At 46.7% G+C, this 19,166-nt stretch overlaps 1 protein-coding gene across 3 annotated transcripts in view; it reads right to left on the reverse strand.

The window, feature by feature from the left end:
• PKNOX2 (PBX/knotted 1 homeobox 2) overlaps positions 1–19,166 on the reverse strand; it is a 701,154-nt gene that overhangs the window by 87,738 nt on the left and 594,250 nt on the right. For all 3 annotated transcript variants that reach the window (XM_077458198.1, XM_077458196.1, XM_077458197.1), the window contains one exon: positions 8,013–8,201. In XM_077458198.1, the coding sequence (XP_077314324.1) occupies positions 8,013–8,201 (189 nt within the window). The remainder of the gene's footprint in view (positions 1–8,012; positions 8,202–19,166) is intronic.

Consider the following 19,166-nt stretch of genomic DNA (forward strand, 5'->3'; position numbering starts at 1 on the left):
CCTTAAAGCGGGATTCCACCCTAAAGTGGAACCTCCGCTGATCGGAACCCCCCCCTCCGGTGTCACAATTGACACCTTTCAGGGGGGAGGGGGTGGAGATACCTGTCAAAGACAGGTATTTTCACCCACTTCCGGGCATAGACTCCCACGGGAGTCTACGCCATTTCCTGCCCTGCCGCGCTGTCTGCTGGGACACACACGGGTCCCAGTGACAGCGCGGAGATTTCTGATTGCGCGGCGCGGCTCGCGCATGCGCAGTAGGGAACCGGGAAGTGAAGCCGATTCGCTTTACTTCCTGATTCCCTCACCTCGAGCGATCGATCGGCCTTGGCTGCCGGCATCGCTGGAACCCGGGACAGGTGAGTGTCCATTTATTAAAAGTCAGCAGCTGTAGTATTTATAGCTGCTGGCTTTAAATATTTTTTTTTGGGGCGGAATCCCTCTTTAAAGTGGTGTTTAGAATGCCACCCTTAAAGACAGCAAAAAAGATATTTGGTGTCACGCTCCTGGCTTTGCTAAGTGGTGGTGAACCTTGAACTCTGTAGGCATCATCAAAATAGGTGGTCCATCAGCCACAGCTCAAGGAACCCCTAGCAACCTCTGAAGGAACCCCAGGGTTCCACGCAACCCTGGTTGAGAATGGCTGCTCTGGAGGAACGCTAGGGTTCCTTGCTACTCTGCACTACTTAAAGTGGTTGTAAACCTTTACAACCAACTTTGACCTACAGGTAAGCCTAGATTAAGGCTTACCTGTAGGTCCAACAAATATCTCCTAAACCTACATGGTTTAGGAGATATTTGCCGAAAGAAAGGCACTGAGTGCACCGCGGTCAACGGCGATATATGCCGCGAGTGGCGGCTCCCGTGTGCATTCGTGGGAGTGACGTCATCGTGGCTTCGCTGAATGACAGCGGCGGAGCAGCGAGACCCACCGAGAAAATGGATGCGCCGGAATACAGGGGACAGCAGTGACTTCGCTGGCTCCTGTGTCAGGTAAGTGACACATAATGGACTACTATGCGATGCATAGTAGTCCATTATGCTTTACCTTTGCAGGGAATGAAAAAGGAAGTAAACTCATTAGGGTTTACTTCCTCTTTAAAGTGTTGTTTAGAATGCCACCCTTAAGATAGCAAAAAAGATATTTGGTGTCATGCTTCTGGCTTTGCTAAGTGGTGCTGAACCTTGAACTTTGTAGGCATCATCAAAATAGGTGGTCCATCAGCCACACCTCAAGGAACCCCTAGCAACCTCTAAAGGAACCCCAAGGTTCCACGGAACCCTGTTTGAGAATGGCTGCTCTGGAGGAACGCTAGGGTTCCTTGCTACTCTGCACTACTTAAAGCGGGATTCCACCCTAAAGTGGAACCTCCGCTGATCGGATCCCTCCCCCCCTCCGGTGTCACAATTGACACCTTTCAGGGGGGAGGGGGGTGGAGATACCTGTCAAAGACAGGTATTTTCACCCACTTCCGGGCATAGACTTCCGTGGGAGTCTACGCCATTTCCTGCCCTGCCGCGCTGTCTGCTGGGACACACACGGGTCCCAGTGACAGCGCGGAGATTTCCTATTGCGTGGCGAGGCTCGCGCATGCGCAGTAGGGAACCGGGAAGTGAAGCCGATTCGCTTCACTTCCCGATTCCCTCACCTAGAATGGTGGCGACAGCAGCCGAGGGCCGATCGATCGATCGGCCTCGGCTGCCGGCATCGCTGGAACCCGGGACAGGTGAGTGTCCATTTATTAAAAGTCAGCAGCTGTAGTATTTATAGCTGCTGGCTTTTAATATTTTTTTTTTTTTTGGTGGAATCCCTCTTTAAAGTGGTGTTTAGAATGCCACCCTTAAGATAGCAAAAAAGATATTTGGTGTCATGCTTCTGGCTTTGCTAAGTGGTGCTGAACCTTGAACTTTGTAGGCATCATCAAAATAGGTGGTCCATCAGCTACACCTCAAGGAACCCCTAGCAACCTCTAAAGGAACCCCAAGGTTCCATGGAACCCTGGTTGAGAATGGCTGCTCTGGAGGAACGCTAGGGTTCCTTGCTACTCTGCACTACTTAAAGCAAAATGATGAGGTCATCTCTCTCTCACTCTGCTCTTTCCTCCTGTCAGTATGTTCCTTGTTAGTACATGAACATTGCACATCTCCTGAATGGCTCCTATTGCTTCTCCTCCCTCTTCCATTCTGACCTCTGCTGGACCGGGGCTGCAAGAAGCTGATATCACTATGTACTGATATTGCTTGTCTTTAAAAAAAAAAAAAATACATTCAATTATGCATTAATGAGTAGAGCTGCATTAATTAATGCGTTGTGTGTCTTCCCAGAGTTCATCTTTAAATATGCTCAAAGGCTATAGGTTTGCCAGCGGTGCATTGTTTCTTATTACAATCCTGATAGCCTTCTGAAGATGCAAACTAAAACTCAGCAGAAAGTGGAGTTTTACTTTTTGATAAATGAGGCCTAATATAACAGGCTCATGGTTACGAGCCTACAATGGAAGGCGAGAAGCAGAAGACAGACTTATCCATGAAATATATACATTGTTCATAAAATATTACTATATAATTATATAGCGTAAAAAATGAAATTTTATGTCGGATCGCGCCCGAATTAAAACAGAAATTGGAATTTTCCTGCAGGAAAGGTGGACGTCCACTTCCAACCGCAGACTATTCATTACCATCATAATATATTTATTTTCTGCTAGGATCTGGAGGTGTTTTTTTTTTTTTTTTTTTGCACGAGAGCTTAAATCCTCATTACGTTTCCTGACCAATGCATTCTAATTAGATCAACATTTAAAAAAAAATAAAAAAAAAATAAAAAAAATCTATTCACAACAGCCACAGGACAGCTTTACATCTCATTAACTTCTCACTTCCTATTTTCAGCAGAATTACTGATAAAAATGTGCATCTCCATTTTCCCGAGCGCGCAGCCCCACCGCTTCATATCTAACATCTCTCTTGTCGCCCGGGATGCAAGTCGTTGCCGTGGCAACCTGCAATAATAGAAGCTAATAAATTACAAACGAGATGCTCGTTGAGCAATTATTGTCGTCCTTTATGCAAGTTTCTTGCTAATTTCGCTCATAAGGGAAAGCGCAATAAGCAGAGACGGCATAAGAAGTCTCTTTTCCAGAGGATATTAGCAAACAAGAGGAAGAAAAAGCCCCCTCTCCCTACTTTTAAAATCAGTGATTAAGTGGTTCTGTTATTTCAGGATGTCTAAATTAGATTTTTTTTTTTTTTTTTTTTGTGCCATTATTTATTTGTATTTTTGAGACGATCCTGGGAGGAAAAGGAAAAAATGAAAGAAAATTGCTCATAATGAATATATCTTTTCATGTAGAGCGCATCAAATATTCCTGATATCATCTCCAGTGCCAGCGCATACAATATTTAAATATTCTCTGCAGCCCATAAAACGCACAACACAAAAGGCTGCTGGATTTGCGACTGCTGATCGGAGGGGGGGGGGGGATAGCCGGGGTATTGTTGTGACACAGTGTGAAAGCATAGCTGGCCAGTCAAGTGTACGTTTGTCCAGCAGAGATTTGTAATAGCGGGTAGGCCTCAGTTTTAAATGCTGATACGTCCACAATGGAAAAGGTAAAAAAAAATAAAAAATCAATCACAAAAATTATCCTTATTGGTCAAAAATATGACGCCTGGCTCCTGTGCAACTTCCCAGCCCATCTTTTTATACTCAAGTACAGGAAGGAGCATGTAGATCTGGATCCTTGGATAGTAGATAAAAAGGCCTTAGGCCAGCCATAGACGGTTCAAATCTTGGCTGGTTCCTGCTGAACCGGCCGAGATTCGAACCATTTGTGGGCAGACTGAATGCACCAAGTTGATCGATCTATCACTAGAAAAAAAAGAGAGGAAGGATCCCTGGTGCCACACATCCATGGTGTCCTGTGATGGTTATGGGAGAGACGACCTCAGCCTGGGCTCCCCCGCAAGGCCACGACCCCAACGTGTTTCACTCCGCCGAACGCGTTTCAGACGTGAGAGAACTGAGTTTGGGGCGTGGCCTGGCAGGAGCCCAGGCTGAATTTGTCTCTCCCATAACTATCACAGACCACCGTGGATGTGCGGCACCAGGGATCTTTCCTCTCTTTCTTCTAGTGACTATAGGAGCTGCGACGAGCTCCATCTCTTGTTGGCACTCCTGCGGTGGATGTGGCATCACCCACACTACTCCCCACAGTCATCAAGCCTGAGCAGCACACTTACAAATCGTTGATTGATCTATCAACTTGAGTACAAACTAGCCTGTTGGATTTACTTGCGATTATCGATTCTAATCACTGTCCACTACCCCTGCCCCCCACCAGTAGAATAAAATGTTTGGGCAGGAAGAATTCCCCTGTCAGCACTGTTTGTGTTAACGGGGGCAATCGTGCAAATTTCTTTCCTGCAACCTGTGGCCTGCCTTAGTCTGATCCAGATGGTCTAGGCTTGGCAGCTCTTTAACAAAGCTAGGGTCTTCCAAGAGATAGGGGGCACCCAGTTTGAAAAGTCAACATATAGTTGAGCCAAAAGGAGCACCAAACATGTTGCTGAGAGTTCAATTGTTTTTTATTTGCTCCACAAAAGACAACAGGAAAAAAATATTAGGCAGCCAATGCTTGCCTGGTAAAGCAGCCTGATGAAGGGGGTGCTTTGGTCCCCAAAACACATTGGAAGCCTATAGTTTTTCGTGTTGCCCTTGTGGAACAAATAAAATATATTTGGACTAATGTGTTTTGCATTCCTTCAGGTCAAAAACCTGGAGAAAGTCTCTGCGGATGAAACGCGTTGGGGAGGGGCTTATGCTGGCGTCATCATTCCGGACCATGATGTTAACTTATCCCATGAGTGCATTTCTTTGATTAAATAGTTACATAGTTATATAGTTGGTAAGATTGAATAAAGATAACAGTCCATATAGTTCAACCTGTGTAGGTGTATGTGTGTAGAGAAATCATTTCCCATATTCCCGTATTTAGTTTTCGCTAAGATGCCTGTCCAAGCGTCTTTTAAAACTATTCATACTTTCTATCGACACCACCGATTGTGGAAGAGAGTTCCACATCCTTACCACTCTGACAGTGAAAAAAACCCCTACGTAACTTAAGGTTTAACCGCTTCCCTTCCAATCTCATCGGGTGGTCCCCCCCCATGTCCTCTTACACTCCCTGGGACTGAAAAGTTTCTTACTTACGCTGGGATCACTGTTGCAATATTTGTATAAATAAATCTCCTCTCAAGCGTCTCTTCTCCAGGGACAATAAATTTAGCGCTTGTAGTCGTTCCTCATAATTGAGGTCCTCCAGACCCCATATTCATTTAGTTGCTCTTCTCTGGACTCTTCTCCAGCTCCAGCACATCCCTTCTGAGGACTGGTGACCAGAACTGGATGGAATACTCCAGATGTGGCCAAACCAGAGTTTTATAAAGTGGTAGAATAGACGTTTCATCTCTGGAGTAAATTACCTTTTTAATGCACGCTAATATTCTGCTTGCTTTGGTAGCCGCAGCTTGACACTGCATGCTTTTGCTCAGTCTGTCTTCTACTAGGACCCCCAGATCCTTCTCCATCCTGGAAGCGCCTCTCAACAAATAAAATATTTTACCGGTTTTACACTATGGAAGCTTTGGGATCTCTCTTCCTGGTTAACCTCTGATTAACCCCTTATGTACCAATGCCTGAGGCTCTGAGTCTTCCATCCATCCATACATCCATGTGCAGGATCCATACTGAGTGGTGTGATCTGAGTGTTTGGGTTAACTTTTGGTGTACCAAGCCTTCTATAAATTGGGGTCTGTTATTCTGGTAAGAGGCTGAGATTCTTATGAATGGTGATGGAACTCACTGGGAGCATGTTTATTTGAATTTATTAGATTTTTGACTTTCATTGGTGAATTATATGTATATTGGAATATATGGACTTGTGGAAATAATACACAAGTCCATATATTGGAATATAAGGACTCATATATATATATAATTTTAAGGCACAGAGGACTTAATTAAATTACTCATAATTCATTGATTGTGCCTTTTATTATTGTTTGGAACAGTGCAACATACAGTATGTGGTCTATGTATCAACTGTATACAGTATAGACTGAGGCTCTGAGTCTTCCATCCATCCATACATCCATGTGCAGGATCCATACTGAGTGGTGTGATCTGAGTGTTTGGGTTAACCCTTGGTGTACCAAGCCTCCTATAAATTGGAGTCTGTTATTCTGGTAAGAGTCTGAGATTCTTATGAATGGTGATGGAACTCACTAGGAGCATGTTCATTTGAATTTATTAGATTTTTGACTTTCATTGGTGAATTATATGTATATTAGAATATATGGACTTGTGGCAACAATATATGAGTCCATATATTGGAATATAAGGACTCATATATATATAATTTTAAGGCACAGAGGACTTAATTAAATTACTCATAATTCATTGATTGTGCCTTTTATTATTGTTTGGAACATTGCAACATATAGTATGTGGTCTATGTATCAACTATATACAGTATAGACTATTTTTTTATATCCACTGCTTTTACGGGCTAAGCTGGGCTGGAAAAAAAGATCTGTTGGCCACATCCCCCTGTGGAAACACCAGCCAGAAAAAGTATTCCAAAGGGAAAATGCGCTTCTTGCCCACGGCTAACAATCAGATTATTTGATGCTTTTTTAGACCAGGACAGTAAAAAAATGATAGCTGGAAGCTTGTTGGCTGCTGTGGGCAACCCCCTCCCCCCCCAACAAATCTTGGAGCGATTTTCACACACAAGGCCTAAAGTCAGCAGTATATAATTAACTATTTTCTCCACATACAAGTTAATGGGGAGACAAAAGGAGCCTAAGGTATGTTGATGCAGCTTAGAAGGAAGTCAAATGCAGGTCAACTGCACCAGTGAAAGAACTTCTAATGGTCTCCCAAGCATCTCAAATTATACTCTAAGCAAGCTGCACCTACCATCAACACAAGCCCTTAAATGTTCTCATGTAAACATCCTGCCTTAAGCAGGAGTGTTTCCCAAATGTTAGTACTGCCTGGCTATATTCAGCTAAGAGTTTAATTAAATAGGATCTGTCTTTGCCTGGCCTTCCGTATACCCAGCTGTATTGTCTATGTCTGCCTCCTGCTGGGGGCTGGAAATAGAGTGGGAAGAGACAATGGGTCTGGGTTATGAATATTTATCTACTTTCCAGGTCAACCCCCAGGACAGTGGCAGGCAAGCTTTGGAGAGCAGGAATCAGCCTGTATCATCTAGAAAAGTCCACCATCATAAGTTAAAGGAAACCTTTCCAAGTGGTGCATGCTGTGGGTCTACCTTTACGAGGGTGTCTTCCCCCTAGGCTCTCGCCCTGGGGGAGGTAATGTATCAGACCTGCTGCCAAGAAAGGGCCTTTGGTTAAGAGACTAGGCCTAGGGTTTAGGCCTGAAGCTGGCCCTGTCTATATGGGGGGAACCTGGTCCCAACACAGTGTGCTGAGAGGCAAACTCTGCTACAGGAGGTGTCTCAGAAAACTCTGCGAAAGTTCAGCCTTACAAGGAGGCTGGTAGCTTACAGAATGCCCGTTAAGGCATGAAGTCCCTTGGTCTGTCAAGCAGAGAGTGGAGTTTGGAGTCTGTATAGAGTCATTGGTATCTGGAGCCTCTCACCATCTCTCCTTGAACTTGATCACCAAAAAAGTGACTGGTGCCCACTGCCTCATACCTTCACCACATGCCAAAGACACAGCCCTGGGGTAAAATTTCCTTGACCTTTCCCCCTAGCCTCCAGGGGGTAGCAACATACTTCTGAAGTAATCTGCTCTGTACTGTGGGTGGCTGAGTTCAGGGTATCTTAATTTTGGGTCCAATAATCTATTTTCACTAGGTATGTTGTGTGGGATGTTTCTGATGAGTTCTGACTTGGCGTCTCTGTGACTTTCAGTTCAATTTTCATACAAAAAAAAATCTACTCTGATATACATGGAATGAGGACTCGATGTTGTCTGACCTGTGTGTGAAGGCTGTTGGATGCTTGGTTTGGGGAATAGGGTCCTCCTAAGTCGTTCCTGAGGAGATTATCGCTGTGCATTTTGGTTTTCAGGCAGGTGATGTAGCGGTTGCAGAAATCCTTGCACAATTCATTCACCTTTTCCAGTTCAAGCAGGTGGATTCTAAGTACTTGGATTGCCTTCACCATCTGGAAAGAAAAGACATTTAGGTTAACATCAGGAGTCATCACATGCATATATCAGACTATCAGAGAAGAAGAACAGCCATTATCAATGCTTCATTAAAATATGTCAAACAATTCTTAAGCCGCGTACACACGGGCGGACTGTCTGTCCAACTTAGTCCGCCGAAACACATTTCAGCGGACAGTCCGCTCGTGTGTGGGCTTCAGCGGACTTTTTCAGCGTGCAGTCTGGCGGACTAAGTATTTCGGAATTTCCGTAATATTGTCCGTCATACTTTGGTTTCAGCGGACAGTCCGCTCGTGAGTAGGCTAGTTCGACGGACTAAGTATGGCGCATGCTCAGAAAGGATTTACACGGCGAAAGGTTGCATTGCTGTGTATTGGACGTCCTATTTCTAGTCCCGTCGTACGTGCTGTACACGTCATCGCGCAAGCTTTCGATGGACTGTTTGTTCATCGTGTGTGGTCAAGTCCGTTCATTCGAAAGTAGGACGGACTGTCCGTCGTATTGTCTGACGGACTTAGTTGGCCAGACAGTCCGCCCGTGTGTACGCGGCTTTACATTTGATTGATTATATTCTCTTCCTCTGGATGGCCGTAAACCTCAGCCTGGTAAAAATCAAGGTAGAGTGTTCTCTGGATGGAGTGAATGGAAAAAGGGACTTCTGACTTTTCTGACCTGATCTCTAATCGCCGGATTTCAAGAGAAGTTCACCTGCTGTTCATCAGCCATACATGATACATAACTACATATGCCGCCTACACACGATCAAATTGTCCGGCGTACTTAGTCCGACAAACAATCCGGCGGATAGTCCGGCGGACTTTCTACCGAACGGACTTGGCCACACACGGACACACGGAAAGTCCGGCGTTTGCTAGTGCGATGACGTACAGCACGCACAACGGGACTAAGATTGGGCTGCAAAACTACTTTCTAAGTCCGCCGGACTTTACGCTGAAAAAGTCCGCTGAAGCCCACACACGATCGGATTGTGCGGTGAAATGCGGTCCGGCCGACTAAGTACGCCGGACAATTTGATCGTGTGTACGTGGCATTACAGTGCATCTGGGAAGTATTCACAGCACTTCACTTTTTCCACATTTTGTTATGTTACATCCTTATTCCAAAATGGATTACATTTATTATTTTCCTCAAAATTCTACAAACAATACCCCAAAATAAAAACGTGAAAGGAGTTTGTTTGAAATCTTTGCAAATTTATTAAAAATAAAAAATCCCATGTACATAAGTATTCACAGCCTTTGCCATGACACTCAGAATTGAGCTCAGGTGCCGTGCCTCCTGTTTCCACTGATCATCCTTGAGATGTTTCTACAACTTGATTGGAGTCCACCTGTAGTAAATTCAGTTGATTGGACATAATTTGGAAAGGCACGCACCTGTGTATATAAGATTCCAGGTTAAAAGTGCACGTCAGAGCACAGACCAAGCCATGAAGTCCAAGGAATTGTCTGTAGACCTCCAAGACAGGATTGTATGGGGGCACCGATCTGGGGAAGGGTACAGAAAAATTCTGCAGCATTAAAGATCCCAATGAGCAGAGTGGCCTCCATCATCCATAAATGGAAGAAGTTTAGAACCACCAGGACTCTTCCTAGAGAGGGACTCCTGGCCAAACTGACCGATCGGTGGAGAAGGGCCTTAGTCAGGGAGGTGACCAAGAACCTGATGGTCACTCTGACAGAGCTCCAGCATTTCTCTGTGAAGAGAGGAAAACCTTCCAGAAGAACAACCATTTCTGCAGCATTCCACCAATCAAGCCTGTATGGTAGAGTGGCCAGGTGAAAGCCATTCCCCATGACAGCACGCTTGGAGTTTGCCAAAAGGCACCTGAAGGACTCAAGATGAAAAAATTCTGGTGTGATGAAACAAAGATTGAAGCCTTTGGCCTGAATGGCAAGCATCATGTCTGGAGGACACCAGGCACTGCTCATCTCCTGGCCAATGCCATCCCAAAAGGTGAAGCATGGTGGTGGCAGCATCATTCTGTGGGGATGATTTTCAGCAGCAGGAACTGGGTGACTAGTCGGGACTGAGGGAACGATGAATGCAGCAATGTACAGAGACATCCTTGTTGAAAACCTGCTTCAGAGCACTCTGGACCGCAGACTGGGGCAAAGGTTTATCTTCCAACAGGACAATGACCCTAAGCACACAGCCAAGATAACAAAGGAGTGGTCACGGGGGGACAACTCTGTAAATGCCAGAGCGCAATTGAACATCTCTGGAGAGATCTGAAAATGGCTGTGCACCGACGCTCCCCATCCAACCTGATGTAGCTTGAGAGGTCCTGCAAAGTAGAATAGGAGAAACTGGCCAAAAATAGGTGTGCCAAGCTTGTAGCATCATACTCAAAAAGACATGAGGCTGTAATTGGTGCCAAAGGGGCTTCAAAAAAGTATTAAGCAAAGGATGTGAATATTTATGTAAATAAGATTTGTTTTTTGTTTTGTTTTTTAATAAATTTGCATAAATTTCAAACAAACTTCTTTCACATTGTCATTATGGGGTATTGTTTGTAGAATTTAGAGGAAAGTAATCAATTAAAGCTATTTTGGAATAAGGCTGGAACATAACAAAATGTGGGAAAATTTAAGCGCTGTGAATATTTTCCAGATGTAGTGTATTAAGTGTGGCCACCACATTGCCTGAAAAAAAACAACTTAATGGAAGTCTGCATGGAATTATAGGGTCGGGTATTTATTCCTGGAGTCTGTTGACACACAAGTTTTGGCTTTTTTTTTTTTTTTTTTTTTTAGTCCAACCCCACCTATTTTTCAAGGCCATTTTCTATGGTGACATTTTGTAAATTAAGTTATATGAGTTGACTATTCCAACCAAAAGACCTGACTTTAATCTACTAAAGTCAGAACAACACCAAGCTAAGTCACCTTTCTGTCCAAATCCTGTGACTAACCCATTAGTCGTTGAATAAGTAGTGCATTTTATATACAACCGTATAGATCAGACCAAAATGAGGGACAAATGAGGAAGAAAGAGGGACAAAGGGACATTACTCCATAATGCCGCGTACACACGATCAAATTGTCCGGCGTACTTAGTCCGCCGAAACGCATTTCACCGGACAATTTGATCGTGTGTGGGCTTCAGCGGACTTTCCCAGCGTAAAGTCCGGCGGACTTAGTATTTTTGCAGTCCAATCCAGCGGACTAAGAATGACGCATGCTCAGAAGCAAGTACGAGAAGGAAGCTATTGGCTACTGGCTATTGAACTTCCTTTTTCTAGTCCAGTCGTACGTGCTGTACGTCATCGTGCTAGCAAACGTCGGACTTTCTGTGTGTCCGTGTGTGGCCAAGTCCGTTCGGTAGAAAGTCCGCCGGACTATCCGCCGGATTGTTTGCCGGACTAAGTACGCCGGACAATTCGATCGCGTGTACGCGGCATAACAGGGACAGTACCTCAAAATCAGGGACAGTTGGGAGTTATGCTCTACTGAAGGAGAAACAAGGGAGCTGACTCAATGGACAGCAAATAAATGTGATGGAAGTTGTATTTTAATAGATTAAAAAGTACAGGTTCCCCTACTAAGGCACCATGCAATGTTATATATTTAAGCGTGTAAACGACAAAAGGAACGGTTTATTGGAGATCACGGCACCGCTGTACATTTTCTATTCAGAGCGGAAATTTTGTGTAAAGGTTTGCAGACAGAAAAAGGCAGCTATGGGGTACAGGCAAGGCCGGGTGACATAAATCTCTCAATTAGCTCAGATCATTTGTTCAGCTCCCATTTACGTCCCTGCCTGGCCGAGCAGTATATCTGTCCCCCTGAAGAGTTACAGGCCACGGAAAGACGTGCACAGGATTGTAAAAAACACAGATGCTGAATTAATTGACTGCGTGGCACTCTGCGGCTGATTGAGTTGATAATGGCAAGATCTGACCTTTTTCTATTTTCTAATTATGTGCATCTCGGCTGCGAGGAATACATGATTTCTCTTCTAATGATGGCTAATGTCGCTGGCCTTTTCATCATCTTTACGCCAGAACAATTTCTCAGGATTTACATGGCAGCAAAAGAGCTGGAACATAAGGCGGAGACACGAATTTAGTATACCGCAGAGCTGGAGCCGTTTCCGGTTAGTTAACGTCCCGGTCGTAACGTCCACCATGAATGGTCAGAGTGTAGCGGAGAAGATAATGCCTTGGCGTGGATCTCTCATACAACAGATGTCTCAAGGATTCTCAGAATTTAAAAACTTTCTACACAAGTGCTCTTTTAGACTTTCTGTTTGTGCACTGGCATTACCGGGTACTGATAACTGCCCAGTGGCGTCACTAGGGTTGGTGTCACCCGGTGCGAAAAAAATTGGTGTCACCCCCCACCAACTATAGTCCCCCCCTCAGTGCAGACCCCCCCACTAAGTACAGACCACCCTCCATCAATATAGTCCCCCCTCCCTCAGTATAAACCTCCCCCTCAGTACAGAGACCCTCTCCGTGAAGACCCCTCCATCAGTACAGACACCCCCTCCATGCAGACACCCCCAGTAGTAAAGGCACCCCCCAACGTGCAGACTCCCCAGTACAGATCCCCCTCAGTACAGACACCCCCCCAGTACAGACCCCCTAGCAGTACAGACACCCCCCTCAGTACAGACCCCCCCAGTACAGACACCCCCCAGTACAGACACCCCCAAGTACGGACACCCCCCAGTACAGACCCCCCTCTGTACAGACCCCCCAGTACAGACACCCCAGTACAGACACTCCAGTACAGACACCCCAGTACAGACACCCCCCTCAGTGCAGACACCCCCAGTACAGACACCCCCAGCAGTAAAGACACCCCCCAACGTGCAGACTCCCCAGTACAGACCCCCCTCAGTACAGACACCCCCCCAGTACAGACCCCCCTCAGTACAGACACCCCCCTCAGTACAGACCCCCCAGCAGTACAGACACCCCCTTCAGTACAGACACCCCTCAGTACAGACACCCCCCAGTACAGACACCCCTCGGTGCAGACACCCCCTTCCCATGCAGACCCCCTGAGTACAAACACCCCCAGCAGTAGAGATACCCCCCTCAGTACAGACACCCCTTTCTGAGCAGACCCCCCAGTACAGACACCCCCCAGTACAGATACCCCCCAGTACAGATACCCCCAGTACAGACTCCCCTCAGTACAGACTCCCCTCAGTACAGACCCCCCTCCAGTACAGACACCCCCCAGTACAGACACCCCCCAGTACAGACACCCCCCTCAGTGCAGAACCCCATCAGTATAGATGCCCCCTTACAAACCACACCTCAGAACAGCAGAGCTCAGGCTCCTCCTCCTCTGTGGATGTAAACAGAGAGGAGGGGGAGGTGGCTTTGTTTGTTCTGATCTGCTGAGGGACACAGCCGCAGTGCGAGCCTCGAGGCACAGGGCAGCAGGCGGTGTTAGCGGTGCTGCTACCCACAGGTGTCACCCCTCTGGCGGGTGTCATCCGGGTGTGGCCCACCCCCTCCGCACCCGCCTAGCAACGCCTCTGTAACTGCCCCTTCCATGTGCACCTTTTTTGTTGGTTCTAAAAAATGAATCAATTGACCTTTTTCCATTGCAGAATTTGCCATTTATTTTAAAAACAGCTGCCTTCTTCCAGTCTGGGCTTATCAGGCAAACAGCTAAATACCTAATTTAGACCCCCTGAGACAGACCCCCCCCCCCCCACTACTTCCAACATGCGTGCAGATACATCCACCGCACGCCAAGATACTCAAAGTGGCTTAAGAGTTTTGAGTTCCCAAAGTTCCTCTTTACATCAGAGGACAGGGATTACCGCTGGAGAATCAGAGGACAGGGATTACCGCTGGAGAATCAGAGGACAGGGATTACAGCTGGAGAATCAGAGGACAGGGATTACCGCTGGAGAATCAGAGGACAGGGATCCATTCCCCTCCCAGCACTGTATACAGCTCCCCCACACTTCACAGGGCTGAAATCACATTCCTTTACACACAGTCTGTCAGTCTTTAGAGGGTGGCTTTTATGTTGCCCTTCTGATCTGTGATATTCTCTGGTCGGGACGGCAGTGTAGTTGCAGTAGGCAGATAAACCCTGTGCAGATCATGGCTGACTGGCTGTGTTGTAAAGGAATGTGATTTCAGCCCTGCGGAGGAGGAACAGTATAGAGTGCTGTAATGGGAAAGAAGCTCAGCAGCGGGGCTTAGCATGCACGGTGGAGGGGGTGATCAGGGGGCTTTGGGGGGCAACTTAGACCTGGGAAGGCAAAGCCATGTGACACAAAATCTGGAGCCTGCAGCCCTTCAGGCCACCCCCCGAGGAGGCGAGGAGGTGTTAAGGGATTTGTTTTACCAATTTCTGAAGATTTCTCAGTGTTGGCAGGTGTCTTTTCACCAGCTGTCAGGGAAGTGGGGTAAGTAGACATCTCCGGGTGGCACAGGGAATCCCAGCTGGTGACTAGGAGACACTGAGCAGTGTCATACCTCACCAGTGACACGAGTCCCATCATGGCTACAGATCGGCACTTTCCTCTTCTTGCCTCGGTTACCATTCCATGTTGCCAGCACACAGACACTTCCCCACCCTGGGCTGTTCTCACCTTGTGCTCCTCTCCATTCAGGAAATGGCTCACAGCTTCTCCCCAGCCAATGGTAACAGAGGGGTGTGGACTGCGGAAGGCAAAGTAGAAACCCAGTATTGGAGCGTGGCTGTGGGGCCCTAGGGCAGATCAAAGCTTTTGTGGAGGATAGGATAATATGACAGGGAGGCTGCAGGGGCCCCCTAGAGCTAGGGGCTGGGTTGCGATTGTGACCCCTGCAACCCCTTATGCTATGCCCATGGCTCTGGGCTGTGGTTGGTGCCGTGGTGTCATCACATACAATGCAGAGCTATTAACTCTGCATTTTACACGAAGAATACAGGAGTGCTACTGAGAGGGGGTGACTTTAGAGTCTAAAGCCGGGCCATAGATGGAGCGTTTTTTTCCCCTGATCCCACAAGTACCCACTCCACTTTTGTTGAGAAAAAAACAACAATCCTCTACGGGTGATCAATGTACATTGCAGGGTTTGCTGCTTTGAAGAAATAGCTGTTTGTTCCACCCTGTCCTTTGCAGACTGAACCTAAACGGGAGGGACCGATTCATTATAATCACCTGGTAAACTCTCAGTATTGTGATGAGAAAAGTTGCAAGGTCTGCATCCCTTTTGAAGTATTTAACCTTTGGGGAGTATCTGACCAAAACTGAAATGGCTATTGCAGGTATGAGGGCAGGAGGTGCCTAAAAATTTGTCTTGTATGAGAAAATCAGTGAGCCAATCAACATTGCATTGCATTTTGCAGAAAATTACAGTGGCTACAGATTGAAAATGAAAGGTAGTTTTTACCTATCTACATGGCTCTGGTAGAAATTCTATATGCTATATTATTTTATATTTTATTATTTTATTTATTGGCTATATTTTGAATGGAATCACCCTTAAACCTCCTGGCTCCTCCTTTCTGTCCAGGGCCCCCACAGGAAGCCCTTTCTCATGGCGGCACTCGTGCATATTCGCTCCCGAGCCCTGCTGCTCCATCCATTGACACAGACAGCAGGACTCGGCCCCGCCCCCTAGTCACAGGAGTTGATTGACAGGAGCCAATGGCTCCTGCTGCTATTAATCTGCCCAATGAGGAGGGATACAGCGGTGAGAGCCGCTGCTCTCGTGCACATCGCTGGATCAGGCTCAGGTAAGGGGGGGGGGGTGGCTGGGGGGATCCTGCAGCTGAGAAGGTTTTTTACCTTAAAGCAGGCATGTACTGGTCATTGGGACTACCGGGAGTTTCCCGGTGGGCCGATGGCTCAGTGGGCCACTCTGATGTAAGGGGGCTGGTGATGGGACACTCTGATGTAAAGGGGCTGCTGATGGGACACTCTGATGTAAGGGGGCTGCTCATGGGACATTCTGATGTAAGGGGGCTGCTCATGGGACATTGTGACGTAAGATGGTGCTATGGGACACTGATGTAAGGGGGCTGGTAATGGGACACTCTGATGTAAGGGGGTGCTGATAGGACACTCTGTTGTAAGGGGGCTGGTGATGGGACACTCTGTTGTAAGGGGGCTGGTGATGGGACACTCTGTTGTAAGGGGGCTGGTGATGGGACACTCTGTTTTAAGGGGGCTGGTAATGGGACACTCTGATGTAAGGGGGTTGGTGATGGGACACTCTGATGTAAGGGAGTGCTGATGGGACACTCAAAATGTAAGTGGGCCGGTCTGGATGAAGTCCAGGGCCATCCTGCAGCTGAGAAGGTTTTTTACCTTAAAGCAGGCATGTACTGGTCATTGGGACTACCGGGAGTTTCCCGGTGGGCCGATGGCTCAGTGGGCCACTCTGATGTAAGGGGGCTGGTGATGGGACACTCTGATGTAAAGGGGCTGCTGATGGGACACTCTGATGTAAGGGGGCTGCTCATGGGACATTCTGATGTAAGGGGGCTGCTCATGGGACATTGTGACGTAAGATGGTGCTATGGGACACTGATGTAAGGGGGTTGGTGATGGGACACTCTGATGTAAGGGAGTGCTGATGGGACACTCAAAATGTAAGTGGGCCGGTCTGGATGAAGTCCAGGGCCAAATTTCTGTCCCAGTCCAGCCCTGCCTTAAAGCGCAGTTCTACCCATAAAATTAACTTATTATTCAGCATTAAACCTAATAAATAACATTTGGAATTTTTTTTTACTCACGTTTTGATATCTGTTGCTAAGGGGTGCCTTGGAATCTGCCTCTTCCTCTCCCTGGCGCCTGACGTCATTTCCCTCGGCGCCCGTGCTCACTAGTGCTCCCGGGAGAGGCCTGTCATAATTTCATAGGAGTCAGTGGGCAGCGCCGAGGGCTTTGTTGCCATCACAACGGGGGCGGACCCTTCCGTGATGGCAACGTCAGACGTGTACGGCACTGCGCCGTACATACGGCGCATGCGTGAGAGAATGGGCGGTGCATGCTGGTCGCTCAGCTGCACCAGAGTCCGGAAGATAGTGCTTGTGGGCTTCACATGCCCACAAGCACTATGGAAACTGCCAGGAAAGAGGAATATAAGATATATTCCTCTATGAAATCGGCAATCGATCGCCGATTAAGCACACAAACGTGAGTGCTATAAATAAGCCTTAGAAACAAAAGATATGCATCCTAAAAAAAAATTAAAAAATTAACGGTGGGAACTCCACTTTAATTCATAGAATGTGTTAAGATAAAAAAAAACCTTGAGGCTTTAGAACCACTTTAGGGTAACTTGTCAAGGAAGAAATACAAGGAAGAACTGGGAATAGGGTAACTTGTCAAGGAAGAACTGGGAAAAGTCAGAAGGGTTGGTGGGAGAGTATGACAGTTAGGCACCTAGCATTTTCCGAAGAGGTAAACAATGGCAGCGTCGGTGTTCTTCTAATCATTGGTTTGCTTTAAAAGCTGAACAGAAAGGTGGAGTAGTGTATGTTGGGTAGGGCCCCCTCCTCTAGAGTCATCTCTGAATTAAATAAAGGAGACATCTGAGAAAGAGACATTTCATCATAGTTCCAGAGACATTTGCAGGATCACCGATTAGGCAGGTAGTAAAACACAGTTACTAGAGCGTGTACACGGGCTGATTGAGATTTGTAATCTGGCCTGCCTTCTGGACTGAAAATTACTATACGATTTGCTAAAAGCTAGCAGTAAACATTTAGCTAATAAATCATACGTCTACTGCTGTCGACCATTCCAGTAGGAAGCAGATCTTCTCTGGAACAGGGAGTTACACTTTCTGGGCAGATAAAAGGCACCAGTTAACTCCTTCATAGATAGGTTAGATAAGTGGTTCTCAACCAACAGGCCTTACTGGGCCGTGGCCTTCCTCTTCCCTTCTGGCCTTCAGCTAGCTGGAGATCCCCTAACCTCCCAGTGGGCATCTCAGCTCGCATAGTGCCACCCAACTTTCCATAGTGGCCCAGAGTGCCCCTGGGCCACCTAAAAGCCCTTGGTCCGTACAGTGCCAGTAAACCTATCCTGCTGACTCCGGACTGCCGACCTACAGCCCTCCCCTTACCACCAACTAACCTATAATCCTCCAACCCAACATTACTCCAATAAGGTAAGTTCCTATGTTACTAACCACACCTCTAAAACTATTTCTCAGTAAGACTTGCACCCTGTCACGTCTGCACTCTGCCTACACTATGTTGCAGCTACGTGCATGTCTTTCTGCAGAGCCTCCTGCAGGGGCAGACTGACAACTCATGGGGCCCCCGGGCAATAGGAGATTATAGGGCCCCCAGGCAATAGGAGAAGATTATGGGGCCCCCGGGCAATAGGAGAAGTTATGGGACCACACAGTATACACATGCACACATACAGTATACACACACACACACACACACACACAATATAAACACACAGTATACACACACAGAATAGGTACTGGAAAGGTGGGGTAGCTATAATTTAGCGATTTTTAAAAAAACACAGATTTTTACATACTGTCCCTGGTTTCATTGAGGCTGGCAACCCTGATGGGGCCCCTTAGTGGCATGGGGCCCTCAGCATTGCCCGAGTGCCCAAATGGTCAGTCCGCCCCTGGCCTCCTGTATGCACAACATACAGTGAGGGGAAAAAAGTATTTGAACCCCTGATGATTTTGTACGTTTGCCCACTGACAAAGAAATGATAAGTCTACAATTTTAATGGCAGGTTTATTTTAACAATGAGAGACAGAAGAACAACAAAAATATCCTTAAAAATGCCTTTCAAAAAAGTTATAAATTGATTTGCATTTTAATGAGTGAAATAAGTATTTGATCCCCTACCATTCAGCAAGATTTCTGACTCCCAGGTGTCTTCTATACATGTAACGAGCTGAGATTAGAAGCACTCTCCTAAAGGGAGTGCTCCTAATCTCAGCTTGTTACCTTTATAAAAGACGCCTGTCCATGGAAGCCATCAATCAG

Source organism: Lithobates pipiens, unplaced genomic scaffold (assembly GCF_037356315.1).
Source record: "Lithobates pipiens isolate NorthernLeopardFrog02 unplaced genomic scaffold, aLitPip1_a1.2 Scaffold_27, whole genome shotgun sequence".
NCBI lineage: Eukaryota > Metazoa > Chordata > Amphibia > Anura > Ranidae > Lithobates > Lithobates pipiens.